At 38.2% G+C, this 16,092-nt stretch overlaps 1 protein-coding gene across 1 annotated transcript; it reads left to right on the forward strand.

The window, feature by feature from the left end:
- The first annotated feature begins 442 nt into the window (after positions 1–442).
- On the forward strand, positions 443–12,171 carry LOC146670628 (butyrophilin-like protein 10). The gene is made up of 3 exons (XM_085408090.1): positions 443–567; positions 9,002–9,337; positions 11,885–12,171. Exons 1-3 carry the CDS (start codon positions 492–494, stop codon positions 12,169–12,171), a joined length of 699 nt encoding a protein of 232 aa, XP_085264216.1. The 5' UTR covers positions 443–491.
- Positions 12,172–16,092: the final 3,921 nt, after the last annotated feature.

Consider the following 16,092-nt stretch of genomic DNA (forward strand, 5'->3'; position numbering starts at 1 on the left):
CAGGTCATCCTCTGGGCCTCTTTCCTAAAGGACATGCTTCCATGAGGCATGTGAAGAGTATTATAACTACAACTAACTTACGTCTGTTTTTTCCTTGTGTGTGTGTGTGTGATATAGAGATGGTAGTGTGAAAAAAATGAAGCCGTCTTTGACCTTAAAGGCTACAGATTCTGGAAGTATGGGGTGTCCTCTCTCTTTACCTCAACCTGTACATAAACTGTTACAATAATCTGTTATCTCTGCTCATTAATCTGTCTGCTGTCAGCGATTCTGTGTAACTGTCGCAGTTATTAAACATGTTAGAGCTAAATGTCGCTGATATTGTCACATATCACACCGGAAGTGCAGTTATAGCTTACGGCTTTAAGAGAATAGAAGGAGAATGAATGTTTCTTTTTCTTTTTTGTGCGTCAGTGCGCTGGGAGGAGTGGCTCCGAGCTCCCTTTTTAAGAGATCCTGTAACGTTTGATCCTCTGAGGATTTGTGCAGACATGGAGCTTCCACCACTTCTGTTTCTGAGCTTCTGTTTCCTGACTTTGTCCGGACGGACGTTTGCTGCTGAATCCGGTAAGAAACTCACTGATTTAGACTGATCATGTGTGCAGGCGCAGTCACGTTTCACAGGAGCGGATGGAGCTGCTCAGGCTGCGGCTTTAGTGGGTGGATGACTGCGGAGTCTACACCTGTGACATCAGCTTTTAATGCAGCCGCATTTCAGTATTGAAAAAACCAGAGTTGTTTTCTGTGTTGATCGTTATTTATTAGCGAAACTTATTATTTCGTTTGCATGTGTTCTACGTACGTGTGTGCGTCTTTGTCAGTGCGCTGCTTCCTGTAAACGCATCTGTTTTGGTCTCTGTTTAGACTGTGTGACATTTGTTTCCCAATGAACCTCATGTTCAGTTTGAAACACATATACACTGTTTCTACGAATACAGAGATAGTGTAGAGGTAGTGTTTCATAAAGAAAGACAAACAAAAGCGAAAAGTTGAGAGTTGCAGCAGCAAAACGTGTCAATTGTTGTCGATTGTTTTGTTGTTTTGTTTGTTTGTTTGTTTGTTTTTTGTCTCAGTCCAGATGTGACTAAACCTGTCTTTATTTCCCTCTTAAACAAAAAATGCGAAGATCTCTGCAATGAATCAGAAATGTATTCATCAACCCTTTGATGCATCTTTGTGGTAACTGAAATATGATATATGGATATCAGAATCAGAATACTTTATTGATTTGTTGGCTTAAAAAATAATAACAACTTTACAACAAGAGAAAGTCAAGTTTCAGCTCAGGCAATCACTATCAAAGAGTGTTTTCTACATTACAATAGACAGCCACGCTACTGGAGTCATGGTAAAGCTAGAAGTATTATATGATTATGCCTAACTCTTTTTATGGAGCCAACATTTGTGAATTGAATTTTACTTTTTAAAAATATTTGCTCTGTGATTTTAACTCCACTCATTAACATAGAGGCTTTTCCTGGAAAGTTTTGATGGCAGAGGGGAATGCTGGGAAATATGTTACCTGTACCTCCTGACATTGATCTCTGTTGTTCATCCAAAATTGTTGCATCAAGCGGATGCAGTTATATAAGAATAGGTCAACATGCAGAGAGAGTCAATTTTAATGGACCTCGCCTTCTGTGTCCTGATGTCAATGATGCTACACGTAATCTTTTCAGTGAGAGTCTTATAAAGTCATTACCACACATAATTTAAAATGCTGCTAAGTGGCGCTGAAAAGAGTAACGCGAGCAGAGAGCAGGACGAGAACTTTGGATTTGAGCCGTTCTGTCATGTTTGAGATTGAAACGTTCTTATCACTTGTGCTGATAATATGCAGTCATACCTTGAGTTATTTATGATCTCATTTGCCATTTGCCAAGATTTTATTTTGTAAGGACACTTCCTGTTATGTTGCTGAGATTATGCCAGAAGGTTCCAGGAAAGCTGATGCTCTGACTGGGGTTATTGCCCATCGTGCTGATAAAAAGCGTCACACAAAGTGAAGCGTCTGACTGGATATTTTTGATAATTACACTATAATACTTAGGGCTAACAACTGATTAAAATATGTAATTGCAATTATTTGACAGATTTATTTTTTCTGTTTTAAAAAATTAATATATAGATTTTTTGAAATTTCCTAATGCTCTTGACATCATGGCAGTGCCAGATAAATTGGAGGTGGTTGTAGCTTAGGAGGCAGAGCACGTCATCTAGTAACCAGAAGGTTGGTATTTCAATCAAACGGAAAGAAAGCAATACCTTAGAAAAATATTAATAATAAATAATAATAAATGCTTGAATGAGAAAGTAAATTAAGCAAGTTGTATAAAATGCTTTGAGTGCTCAGGAAGAGTAAAGAAAACAGTCCATGTATGTTTTTCATTATCGCAACTTTATATGCATGTGTGTTTTCTCATTAGTGTAACAATACAATACATAACACATACTATAAAGAATATTCTGTAAAAGGTATTGCATGCTTATAAAACCTGCTAGGAGTACACTTGAGCTTATGCTCATCATTACTTTCCTTTCTTTGCACTGAGACAGTTGTTCAAGCAGAAAAGCATTTTGATATTTTTAGATGACAGGGCTGCTTACTTCTTCTGAAAAACATGCCCATACAGTCAAAAACAACCTCTCACATCACATAGATGTGGCACCTGTTGCCAAGTACTTATGTGCAAAGTGCAAACTATCTCACTGTGTGCTGTTTCATGTTTGGACCACTGCTGGGATGGTCTTCTGTGTAAATAGATGGCTCTGGCCTGTATTGCTGCTCTTCATCAGATCAAGCTATGACTGAAAGCCTCTTGCTTGTAGAATGGTCTGTCCAGCATGGTCTCCCTTTAACGAGTGGGCGGAAGGTTCTTCACATCACCAAGTGATATTCTAGGCTCTGTGTACCACAGTGATAACTCTGTTCACATCTGCAGTGGTCTTGTTGAGAGAACCATGTGACAGAGCTTAAAAGCTGAAGTAGCACTTGATTTTCTTAATCACGCATCTAAGAATTAGAGGCATTAAAAGGAATTTTAAGAGGCTTCATTACTGAGTTAACTTTGATAGTCCTAAGTATAGAGTGTGTGTGTGTGTGTGTGTGTGTGTGTGTGTGTGTGTGTGTGTGTGTGTGTGTGTGTGTGTGTGTGTGTGTGTGTGTGTGTGTGTGTGTGTGTGTGTGAGAGAGAGAGAGAGACAGAGAGAGAGAGAGAGAATATGAGATGCAGTGTTTGCTCTGGTACATTGTGTTGGTAAAGGTCACAAATTATTGTGTGGAGTTTTAAAGCTAACATGACATGATTTTTTTTCTGTCAATAGAGCAGATCAAAAATCTGAAAACAACACAAACACTGCGCAGTCACATATTCATGGGAATTGATGAATTTCGCGGTTCTGATTACATTATCAATATCACTTATTGATTTGATTCTTTATTGAGTCTCATTGGCTGATTGTCACCACCATTTCTAAGCAGCATATTGAAGACATTACTTTTATGTAAAATAATTACAGGCTGTCTGGTAAAATGTTTGCGTATGTTGGAGGTATTTCCCCTCTTTGTTGTGATAATTGTTGGTATCATTACCAGAGGCGATTCTAGGATCAGAGTTTTGGGGATGCTGAGCAGCTCCAGCCAGGAAAAATAAACTTTACACATCATGGTGAGACTTCTTCCCTGTCTCTGTCAGTCCCTGCATCCTTAAATGTCTTCAGTTGTCCCGAGTTCCTCTGACTGTCTCCTTGGTGCATTTAAACCCCTGTTCCTCCCTGTCCTCATCGTCTGTTGTCTTCGTCTCCGTTATTAGTCATCATAATTTTACCATCTCTGTGCAAGTCTGCAAATTTCTTTATTGAATCATAAGATTCTTAAAGTCATCAAGTCTCTCTGTGCCTGCCTTGTCACAAAACACGACATCACTGTTTTGTACATTTTAACAATTTAATCCCCACATTTGTGAAAGAAAAACAAAACACATTTTTGTATGTAACAAAACCATCAAATCTGATAAAGGTTATTTAAATGCTGCAAAAGAAGAATGGATTGGAATAAAAAAAAATTCATATCCTAACCTTAATTACTGCGTGAGAATAATGAATGATGCTCACAGTGAGTAAAAAGTAAACTGAGTGCATTTTTTGGACAGAGATTCACTTTTAATGTGTATGTGTAATATAATACAGATACATAAAAACACTTCCAAAACAGAAGAGTCCTTGAAATGTACAAAATATTAATAAAAAATTATAAAAATGGAGGCAACTTTGCCTGTTGTAGAATGTATGAAAAGATCTTTACTGCAGATACTAATTTTGTGTTGTAAGATTTATGAGTTTCATGCTTTCATAGTGGTACTTAGGAGAGCTTAACATTTTTATCAGGTGGTCCACACTGTAAAAGGTTTGAGAAACTCTGATAAGTGTATGTGTGCTTTTGGAAAACATTTAAAGCTGCAGTACAGAATCTTTGAAAGAAGCTTAAAACATTTTTAGAATATAAACAGAGCATCTGCTTCTCTTTACAGCTCCTCACTCCACCAGGGCTGTTTGGCTCTTTCTGTGTGCAAATGTGATGCACGTACTGCGGCAGTCATACAGACAACTGGATGGTCCAAAAGTTGGCCTACCTATTACTGGCTGAGGTTTTAGAAGAGTTGTGGCTGAACCACATAAAAATATAACATTAATTTTAATCTCCCCAATCAATGATAATGTTATGTTGGAATGTTGTTAAAGAGGATAAAAATGTTTCAACCCAGTTTGTTTTGCAGATTCTGTACAGCAGCTTTAATATAGGGAGAACACAACTTCCAGATTATGTGAGTAAAATCAGGTTTTTTCTCTTTGTCAGTTTAACAGTTTCCTATTGTGCCCGTCACTGTTCCCTGTCTGTTTTCTTACCTGGTTCTTCCTGACCTTGTACTTTCTCCTCACGTTCCCTCTTTCCTCTCTCCCTCTTTGGACTGACAATCATACACAAATAGATTCTATTCAATTAGATGACAAATTAAATTAATATAAAAAAAATACTATTAAGATCACTAACAAAAAGTCCTCTCTCAGTGTACTTTCAACCAAAAGGCAAATAACCAAACCACACGAACATCTAATGAAAGATAAATATTGAAACACTGATCCAACATTATTCTTGATTGACGGATCATTTGATTTTACACTTTTACCTGAATGTGGCTCCTTTTTTCTGAAAAAACTTCCTCATATCCATTATGAACCTGGCTGTCTCTGTACACAAACACACACACACACACACACACACACACACACACACACACACACACACACACACACACACACATCCAGTCAGTTAGCTAGTTAGTACCTTGGGTGTGATATCGGTACATGCACATATGACAAAATAAGCAGCTTCTCTCATTCCATTTCAAACAGGGTGGCAACAACAGCAAGCTATGGACAATTTAAAGTTTTAGATTTTAAATAAGCTATATAAATTTCAATGGGAGCAGCAGGATGATCAAATGTCGCTGATTTTACTACAGAGCAGGACGGATTGTAGGGTAGCAAACATCTTCGGAAAACACATTTTCAACACTGCAGGTTACCTGGGTGTAGGGGTGTGTATTGGCAAGAATCTGGCGATATAATATTTATCATAATACAGGGTAGACGATACAATATATTGCGATACTAAAAGCCAGACGATATTTGTGTTTAGTAGGACTAAATTTAATTAGGAAAACTCACAGTAAACAGATAGCTCATGCTTGACATGAGCTATCTGAAACAAAAACACTCTCTCTCTCTCTGAAATATCAAGTATTTTTTTAACATGAAAAAGTAAACAATGTAACACTGAGGTCTAACTTGCTAAGTACTATGATTGTAAAATACTTATCCAAAAATTGCTCTATGGAGCATCAAAACAAAGCACTTTTTATGTGACCTTAACATAAACAAATATAAATCAAAAATGAAATTGCTTGAAGAATCCATCCAAGTAAACATTAACAAAAACTGTAAAGGGCTATTACAATTAAGTAAAATAAAGTACAGCTCTGCAGTGTCCATCAATGGAACATTTTTAGTACAACCTGAAAAAAGGAATTTACTCATCTAAATAAGTGCTTATGAGACTCAACCAAAATGTCAAACATTCTCATATCAGAGATTTTACATGTTATAGTGTTTTTTCAGTGCTTATTTTTTAATTTCCAGATTTTTGTGCAGGAATACAAGCTGATCGACATGGTCAGCTCTCGGGACACTTCTTGGTGCATTTACTATGTCTCCTGCAGAGGAGAAAACTCTCTCTGCAGAGACACTTGTTCCAGGAATGCATAGGAAACTCCTTGCTACTTTGGATAGCTGAGGGTATTCCTGTTCATGGTCCTTCCACCAACTGAGAGGATTTCCTGTGAGAGGCAAAGGGGTCTCATCTCTATACCTCTTGATCTCAGCTGCAGCAACATCATGTTCTGATTTTGGTGCAGTATTGTCACTAGTAGAGGCAAACGTAGCTCCGAGCAAGTCCACCAATGCACATGAGGTCCTCTGTCTCTTTAGGGGTGGCCGAGGGATGGAGTCAAAGCTGTCTTTGTTATGTGGGTGATGAGCCTCCTCTGTGGCATTCTCTTCCTCCACCTGTTTGTCAGTCTCCTTATTCTTTTGCTGCTGAAAAACATTAAATTCAAATAGTAATATTGTCAGAAAGTCAAAATTCAAATCCAAGATTCACCCTGTTCTGCACTAATATTTGATGACAAATGTCATCAATATACTTAAAAAATAAAATAAAATTTATTCACTTGCTTATAACTTCAGTTGAATTTTCCAAATAAATTCATTCATTTATTTACTTACATTTTCTTCCTTCTTTATCACAGTCACCTCAGTGTCCAACAGTCTGGAATAGGTCTCACTGGTCTCTGCTTCAGACAGGAAGGGCAGGTCCTTAAACTGAGGATCAACAGCTGCCATCCATAGTGTCTCCCTCTCATTTACATATCTCTTTCCCAGATCTTCTGCTATGGCAGTCTTAATGTCCCTTACTGTCGGTGTATCATCAACACTTTCTTGTGCACCAATCACAAGCTTTGCATGAAGAGGAGCAATGATGGACAGGGTTGGCATGCTCTCCTCTGACATCACCAGGGTGGCGTCCTTCATAGGCTTGAGTGCCCTGACAACTTCTTCTGCACATGTGATGTCAGACTCAATGTGAAAATTTCTTTTTCACTCTTCCTAACTTCTGCAGAAAGAAGAGCTGCACAGATGGCTGGTTGCTGTTCTAAAAATCATTCTATCATATCATAGGAGCTATTCCATCTTGTAATTACGTCCATGATTAACCTGTGAGCTGGTATCTGAAGGAGGCACTGTTTCTGCTTTGCATGTCAAAGCAATTGTCTCTGCCAAGCTCAGGGAGTCCAGCACTGTTGCTTTGACTTTGTGGTACAACTTTGGCAGAGCAATGTCCGTGATGTGTTGTCGGGAAGGAACGGTGTAACGGGGCTCCAGCATTTTAATCATATTCCGAAATCCTTTATTCTCCACAACGCTCAGAGGGCGCATGTCTTTGGAAATAAAAACAAGTACTGACTGCGTTATTTTTGTTGCACAAGTTGAAGTTGCTGGGCGTTTCGAAAAGTTAACTTCTTCAATTGTCTGTTGAGCGGGATCACCTCGTTTCATTTTAAAATTAGCATTTGACGCTATGTCGCTATGGCATGTGTGTTCATAAATTTGTTGTGTTACCGGAATATTTGACTCTGGCAGTGCAGATTTTAAAGACTGCATAGCTCTTGTCATAGTCTTTACTGCCTTCTTTTGTCCTAAATCCAAAATAAGTTCACACATCAGATTCGAAAGCTGCTGGGGCCGGCTGTATCCTCTCCTCTTCAATCATCAGTTAGCTAGCACAATTGGCCACACATCCACTGTTCTGCTTCTTTGGTTTTGGCAATCTAGACGCTTCTACAGTTATTGCGAGACCTCGATAACTGTAGAAGACCTTGATAAAACTGATTTTGAATATCGATTCAGTATCATTGCACGAAATTTCGCGATATTTCGGTGTATCGATATTTTCTTGCATCCCTACCTGGGTGTAATGGTTTTCAGCTAAAAAGAAACATGGTCTACTCCTACCTAACTATATAAAGAGTAACTGAAGGTTAAATGCAGCTGAAATGTCCTGTTTTAAGCCAGCTGCATCTCAGCCACCATCGCTCTGGCAGAAAGGGCGCTAGAGCCAGAGCAGGAGAAAGCCGAGCTGGAACAAACCATTTTGTTGTTAGAATATTACGTCTCAACCAAGTACTGTATGGTTTTTAGATTTTTAGTGGTGTGTCACACAAACAGCAAATATTCTCAAAAAAAGTAAGAAAACTTTGGGAGTGCTTTGATTCGTTTTGGGGGTGCTTCAGCTGTGTGTTGGTAGAAGGGAGAAGCATTTCTGTAACAGCTCATGTGGATGCAGTAATATTAGCAAAAATCAATATTCAGAGAGAGTCCTCTTTAATGGACCTCACACTGACTTCTGTAAACAGAAATGTAGTACATGAAGTAAAGGTGAGCTATTACACTGATTTCCAGCTCCATACTTGATTCTTGGACACTTCTGGAACAGTTTATCATGATTAACAGTTCACAATGATCCTTGTTTATCTCAGACTGGGCCTTGGTGCAGCCTCTGACTCCATCCTCTCTGAAACAAGCTCTTCAGCTCCTTCAGCCTCAGTTTAAACCAGTTACTCTCACACTGTGCAGTGAGGCGTGGACTACAGAGGAACAATGTGAAGAGGAGCTAAAGCAAAAAACTGCGACGTTTGCGATTTCATGTTGTGACTGTTTTTCTTTTTTGTTGAACTTGGATTGGTTTTTGTTGTTCATGATTAATAAAAAAAAATAAGCGTGAACTTTCTTCTGGTTAGCTGTCCCTGACTCATACCTGACTTTTCCTTCTGTCCTCATCAATCTGTATGAAAACACACTGTTTAATTAATGTTTTGTCTTTCAGGGACACCTGTGACCAGAGTGACGGTGAAAGAAGATGCTGATGCCATTTTACCCTGTTCCCTCAGCACCAATGAGAACATTGAGTCAATGCTGTTTGACTGGAAGAAAGAGGGAAAGCAGGTGTTCATATACAATAATGGCACACATCATAACAATGACTTTGAAGATCAGTCTGTGGAGTTCAAAGGTCGAGTCTCACATTTTCCAGAAGAGCTGAAGCATGGCAACGCCTCCATAAGAATAACAGACACTAGGCTAGAGGACAAAGGAAACTATATCTGTATTTTTCCAAAAAGTCAGTCCGGTGGTATAAGATTCCACATTGAGCTTGCTGTTGGTGAGTGCTGTTATGAATCAGGTGATTACTTACAGATGAAACAGCCAGCATGCACATCTGGCAGGGTCTCACCCCCACAGCACACCTGCAGTGATATTTGCAATATCTAATGAAAAAAACTGAGACCTTCCCATGTTCATGCTGCCCCTGCACCTGTCTACTTATCTAAGCTCTGAGGTGCCCTCAGATCCATTCAGTCTTCACTAAACAAAATAAATCTCTGTGAATGCAACTGTAAAAGGTGAATGAAAAAATTCTGACTTCACCTGAAATTTCAGACTGACAGCTGTTCAAATTGTTTTCTGATTGTGTCATAACACATCCACCACCATAAACCAGCCTTTTGTATAATATACATAAGGACATTTATGGATTATGTGACTTTGCCTTCCTTTTTTAGTTAGGGATTATAACAATATGTCTAATATAGCAGGTTAACACTCCTGAATTTGTTTTCTCAAGTTTGAACTGACTGCCTATTGATAATAACACAGTCACCTCTAATATTTGTGCTTTTTTCCCTTTCAGAGCCCATATTAACTTGTTAGAGCCTCTCACAGGCATGTGCACTTCTGAATGTCTGTAACTACCAGAATAAACTTTTTAATAATTTACAAACCATAAATATCTGATACCTGCCTGTTTCATCACTGTGAAGTAAAATCTGTGATCTTTAATACAGTCTGTTAGTTTTACCTTTAGCTCTAACACAGATCATTTGTTTGAGGATTATGCAGGAAATGACTGAAGCCTTGATATTTTTAGCCCTTTACTTCAAATGTTAAATACAGTTAATCAGTCATTCTAAGGGCTAAGAGGCTAAAACTTGCAGGCTATCCTCTTCAATTTGTCTACAATAAATGTACCAAATTTCAGGCTGACATATAGAAGTAGCTGTAAGATATTACAGTTTAGTTCAAAGTGCAAAGCAGAGCATGTCTAATCAATTACCTTAAAACGCCACAATAATCTCTCCAAAGTTAACAAATAATAAGGATTAATTTTATTTTTTTGCCGTTCAAACGTTCGTAAATACTAAACTACAAAAACCATCTGCTAAATAACGAAAATAATAATTAAGTATTTTTAATAGGGTCTTTTTCGACAGATAAAATTGGTTTTCTATAATTTATTTTCGTTCAATTGAAACAGCGAGGTTAACTACATTAACTTCCATATGTGGTCAGACAGGTAATTTTTCCAGATTCAAAAGGAGCGTGGTTTCACTGCGTTAACTTTCTATCGGATGATGATAGCTGTCAATCAAACAGCCGTGTGATTGGCGTAAAGATTAATTTTTCTGTTTGACTGATTAGAATAACGGTCTCGTGGGCGCGTCGCTTCAGGTCGGCGGCAGATGCTGATAGGTTATTGATGTTCGTGGGGGTTTAAGGATTTCAGCGATACCAAACTTGATTGGTGAAGTAATCTTACAATTCCTTAAAACTGGCTTTAAAATCCCAGTTTTGTTAGTTTGCTTAGCTCCGATAAAACTTTTTGACAGAATAATTTCATTTTTTTCAGGTTGTTTTTACTTCCGCTTGAACTGAAACGAGCTGAAGTTAATCTGTGGGGTTTTTTTTCTTTAAACGACCCCATGTTTGTCTTTTAAACTCTGTTTTTTGTCCAATAAACGGCTTTTTAATGGTGATGCTAATAGCTAGAATGAACGTCACGAACTATTTACTGCCGTAAATTAAGACGCGGGTGTTTTTAAGTCGTAATCCTTCACTGGGGTTCATGAATCTACTGAAAGATAAATATCTGAGCTTTAAAACGACGTATAACGTCTCCGTGTCTATGTTGTCCATGTCATGAAAATATACAGTATGTTTATTTATTAATATTTCCATGCAAACCCGGGTCGCATACAACCTCTGCGTTTTAAAAAGTTAAAGGTCCGAATCATCGCAGGTGAGTCATGCTTGTTGACGTCACTGATATTTGCCTCCTCGTGTGTATACGTGAACTCCTTACAAGTTATTCAACCGAGTAGAAAACTACCTTATGAGCTACATAAAGTATCTTATCCCTCTCAGTGTAATTTAAAAAAAAAAACAGTTCTAGTTATATGTTTTAAGAGAAGTGTGGATTTGTTTTGGAGATTGCATTTTGTTTTTGCTGATATTTTCTGTAACCTCTACAGTTGTTCAAATATTTATTTATATTCGTATTTATGACAATTATAAACAGCACTGAAATCCTTCCTATTTTTTTTTTCTGTTGACTGCTTCTCTTAGCTTCCACCAACGTTGTTAGCAAACTTGCTCAAATAAATAAATTGTGATCGGTGAAAAGCTCAGCCTATCATCGATAGTTGATATATTTGTCCAATCGCACAACCTTAGTCCAAACCTTTTCTCTATATAAATGTCTGCATGTGAGTCTAAAATATTGTTGAGTAAAAACTCTGAGTTGAGTTAGTACTCTTTTCTTTGTTTTCAAACATCAAAAAGAACTGATTTACTGCCATTTTTCTTTTACAATATTTCTATTATGTGTTTACATTCTTATTATATTCTTATACAATGTATTATGTGTTCACAGGTGCAGCTCCAGAGCCTTCTGTCACAAATCTTGATCAAACAAATGACTGGGCAGTCCTTAAGTGTGATGTTAAGGGTGCTTACCCCAAACCTACAGTGGAGTGGTGGAACAGTAACAATCAAACCATTCCTTCAGAGGAGCCACAGGTCTCTAAAAAAGGAGAGCGCTTCTTCATCACCCTCAAAACTACTGTGAAAAAGACTGACCGCTATCACTGTGTCGCCACACAGAAGGAAATCTGGCATCAGGCACATACGGAAATCAATGTGCGTTTGAATGGTGAGTGAAATTTTAATCTTAAAATGTTTTAAGAAAATAGTGTTTTTCAAAAATGTGTGCACAGACTGAATGCAAAAAATTATGTCAGCACAGAAACAAAAAAATAAATAATGAAACGATAAAGACATGCAGTCAGATGTCTGGAAAAAAATTTTCAGGTGAAAAAGTAGAGGTGTGTGATAAAACACTCCAGCAGACAGATTCACTGGAGCCGAAGCAAAAAGTAACTCGTAGCCACGATCACCCCAGTTGTCGTTCTTGTGCTCAAAGACTCACAACTACAGTGAGCTCAGAGGCGTTATTCTGAGTGAGCTTCTCCGAATAGGTAGATATCTTCAGCGTCTTCGATCGACAGTCCCACCAGGTTCAAATCCACAATCTGGCTAGTTTGCACTGGTTTACCTGTCAATGTAAGTGTGTATGTGTATGTGTATATATATATATATATATATATATATATATATATATATATATATATATATATATAGATAGATAGATAGATAGATAGATAGATAGATAGATAGATAGATAGATAGATAGATAGATAGATAATGTTTTGTAAAGCAGAATGGTCCAAAATACCTTCAGCCACAATCCAGACCTTAATTGGAACCAACAGGAAGCGTTCAGAGGCTGTAATTTAAGCATAAGGCGGATCTACTAAATATTGATTTCATTTCTTTCTTTCTTTTTTGTGGTACACAAATTTATGCACCTGCCTGACTTTGTTTAAACAATTATTGCACACTTTCTGTAAATCCAATAAATGTCATTTCACTTCTCAAATATCACTGTGTGTGTGTAATTGTTTTATTGTAACAACCATCGATTTATACAGGAAAATAATGACTATTAACAAGGTTGCCCAAACTTTTGTATCCCACTGTAAAAGCAGAGCAATAAAAACATTTTCTTAGAATTAATTTTAAGGAATGGCGGTTTAGCAAGAGGAAAGAAGGAGTCTCTGAGCAACAGCACAAAGATTCAAACATCCTTCTGATGGAGGAAGCTCCAGCATCATCATCCTCACTGCTCATAGCAGAAACCAGCCTGGTAGCTGTGGAGACGCGCAGGAGAAAACAGGAAGTTAGATCCATGTTGACATCACTGAGCTTGCTGTTGAAACCTGAGGTCTGCTCATGACATCCCTTCACAGGCTGAGGGTTACATCAGTGTTTTTTTCTTCTGTTTCAGAGTTCCCTGTTGGATGGGTCATTGCTACTTTTGTCTTTTGTGTTCTTTTTGTGTTAGTTCTCCTGTATTTACTTAGAACTAGAGTATGTAACTATATTAACGGTAAGTTTTGATAATGTGTTATTTCAACAATCATGATTAGCAGACAATAACAAATTCTTTATCACATTCTTAAACATTTCCACATTTATTTAAAATAATTTTGTTTTCCTTCCTGCAGGATTACAAGCAGCCAGGGAATATGTTTAAAACAAGTCACAGCACCTCACCTTGACCATGACTCAACCTTTAAATGAGGGGTGTGTGTGTGTGTGTGTGTGTGTGTGTGTGTGTGTGTGTGTGTGTGTGTGTGTGTGTGTGTGTGCGTGCGCAGATGTGTGAGCAGCATCTGCAATCATGCCTCGCTGGCTAAAAAGCCTGTGCTGACTGTTGTACTTGTTGTTGTTGGAATGTGTCAGGCTGTGAGCTGCGGAGCTGCAGCCGACTGAGAGTGTGACAGCAACTGAGTGTCAATAAAGATGAAAAGTGCTGAAGTGTGGTCGGGTCTGTCCTTACTGCCACAGAATTATTGTCTGAAGACCAAGAAAAATGCCCAACAGATTTATTTTCCCAAGTGGATGATTACATTTTTTGCTATACTGGTCACTTGATATTCATATACATTTTATTAGATTTTTATTAGAATTTTTTGATTTTGAGTTATTACAATCAGAACAGACCAGACCGTGGGTCAGAAAAGAAGAAAGAAGATAAGTTACAGTGAAGGTTGATAGAAGGAGAGGGAGGAAAAATAAGAGAAGAAGAGGGATAAAGAGTGAGGGAGAGAGAAAAAAACACTGAAAATCTGCTTCATCACCTGCTGAAAAAAAAACAAGCAAAAACAATACAGCAGGGAAACCACATCAACAGCCAACACATGCATAAATAACAGTAAATAATATCTGTGAAGGTTCTCAGTCATCCAGGTCATGGTATTTTAAAGAGCTTGGAAAGAAAAGTGTCTGGACTTCTTTAAGTTGCTTGAAGACATTTTACCTTTCATCAGACAAGTTTCTCCAGTTCTAAGTCACATGAAGTCACATGATATGGTGGGGCTAGGTTTCAAAGCGGGTTCACCCGAAACCTTGGCCGATTGTGACCTACATCCGTTTTCACACCGTGGCGTGATTAGTGTGATTAGTTAGAGAATCACAGGGAGTTCCCCCCTAGGACTTAAATCTGGGACTCGCCACCATTTGACCTTAGAAATGGTCTATCTGCAACTTTTCTTCACTTCGACGGCATCAGGTAATGTTCATATGTTGATTTGCGGTTTTCTTCCATTTTTGAGCTATAGTGGTCCCGCACTATAACACGGTTCACCTTTCACGGCATCACTGTTTTGCGGATTTTTTTGTGCAGTTTTGCATGCTTTTATTTAACAGCGCATTGTGTCATGTGTACGGATTGGCTGTATACCAATGTCAATCAATCTCATCTTGTGTCTCCTGTACTGTACAGAATGCTTTCAGCTTGTAAAATTTACACAAATCTTCGATCGCTAGCAGTGTGACTCTGAAGTGCTGTACTGTATGTCTCTAAGTTTTCTCCCCAACAAACACACCAATGTCAGTGAAACGTTTTGCACCGAAAAAGGCAGCCGCGGGTGACTTCGGTTTCATTCTGTAATACTGGACTTAATTTTCTACGATGGTTAAAAAATAAAGTTGGCTCCTTCACGGATTTCACCTATTGCAGGTTATTTTTAGAACATAACTCCTGCGATAAACAAGGAACCGCTGTACTGCAGAATATATTTAAGGTACAAGGTTCTTTATTAGTCACATGCATAGTTATACAGGTATAACACACAGTGAAATGTAACCTGACATGCTCCTCGACTTGTGCATATACATTAGGTCAGGGTTTGGCAACCTTTCTGATGATGCCATCTAAAATTTCCTCGGAAGTCAATTTGCCATGTAATTGCATTAGCAATAAATTGCAAAAAGCTACTTAGAAAAGGATCCTGGTGTTATTTGTCTCTCAGAAACAGTTCATAACTTCCCTTCAACTCATTCATGTCACCTAAAAGGTAAACCTGTTTCTCCATCACCTGTTCAGCTCTGATGATTCAGTAAGGACATCTTCATGTTTCCCTCTCACCACCAGGGGTGGAAGTAACGAATTACAAATACTCACGTTACTGTAATTAAGTAGATTTTTTGGGTACTTGTACTTTTATGAGTAATTTTTCAAGTGTGTAATTTTACTCATACTTGAGTAAAACTTACACCATGTAATCTACTTCGCTACTTATAAAATCAAAAGTCGCTACTGAGTACGCCCACAATTTGAATTATTATTCAAACCTTTCATCTGCATTTTTGCAGCCAATAAGGCCGTGCAATCGCGACCACGCCGATTTAAGACGTAAGCAAAGAATAAACTCCGCTGCAGCAGCAGGCACAGGTGTCTAGAGGTGCTAAATGGTGGAGTATAAACTACTTTATAGACGGAAGATTTGGAGACAAAGAAGCCAAAATGGAGACAGAGGACAACACTGTCAACCATGAAAACGACGTAGAAAAGACGGAGGACGCGTGCCCGTGGCCATACCTGGAGGAATTTTTCGTGTACAGAGGGAGAAAAGGAGACAGCGTACAGATGCAGTGCAAACTTTGTTTGACCTCTACAGTCATTTCAGCTTACAAGACTTCAGCATCTAATCTAAAAAAACACATTGAGGTAAGAGG

The sequence above is a fragment of the Rhamphochromis longiceps genome, linkage group LG5 (assembly GCF_057381845.1).
Source record: "Rhamphochromis longiceps isolate RC_006_pf linkage group LG5, R_longiceps_female_GT1.1, whole genome shotgun sequence".
NCBI classification, from domain to species: domain Eukaryota; kingdom Metazoa; phylum Chordata; class Actinopteri; order Cichliformes; family Cichlidae; genus Rhamphochromis; species Rhamphochromis longiceps.

What these genes read in the sequence shown, in the direction of transcription:
- LOC146670628 (XM_085408090.1), top strand. Translation starts at nt 492, where the DNA reads ATGGAGCTTCCACCACTTCTGTTTCTGAGCTTCTGTTTCCTGACTTTG. An exon ending in GACGTTTGCTGCTGAATCCG is followed by an intron (nt 568 to 9,001) that starts GTAAGAAACTCA and finishes TTTGTCTTTCAG; the next exon opens with GGACACCTGTGACCAGAGTG. An exon ending in CCACATTGAGCTTGCTGTTG is followed by an intron (nt 9,338 to 11,884) that starts GTGAGTGCTGTT and finishes ATGTGTTCACAG; the next exon opens with GTGCAGCTCCAGAGCCTTCT.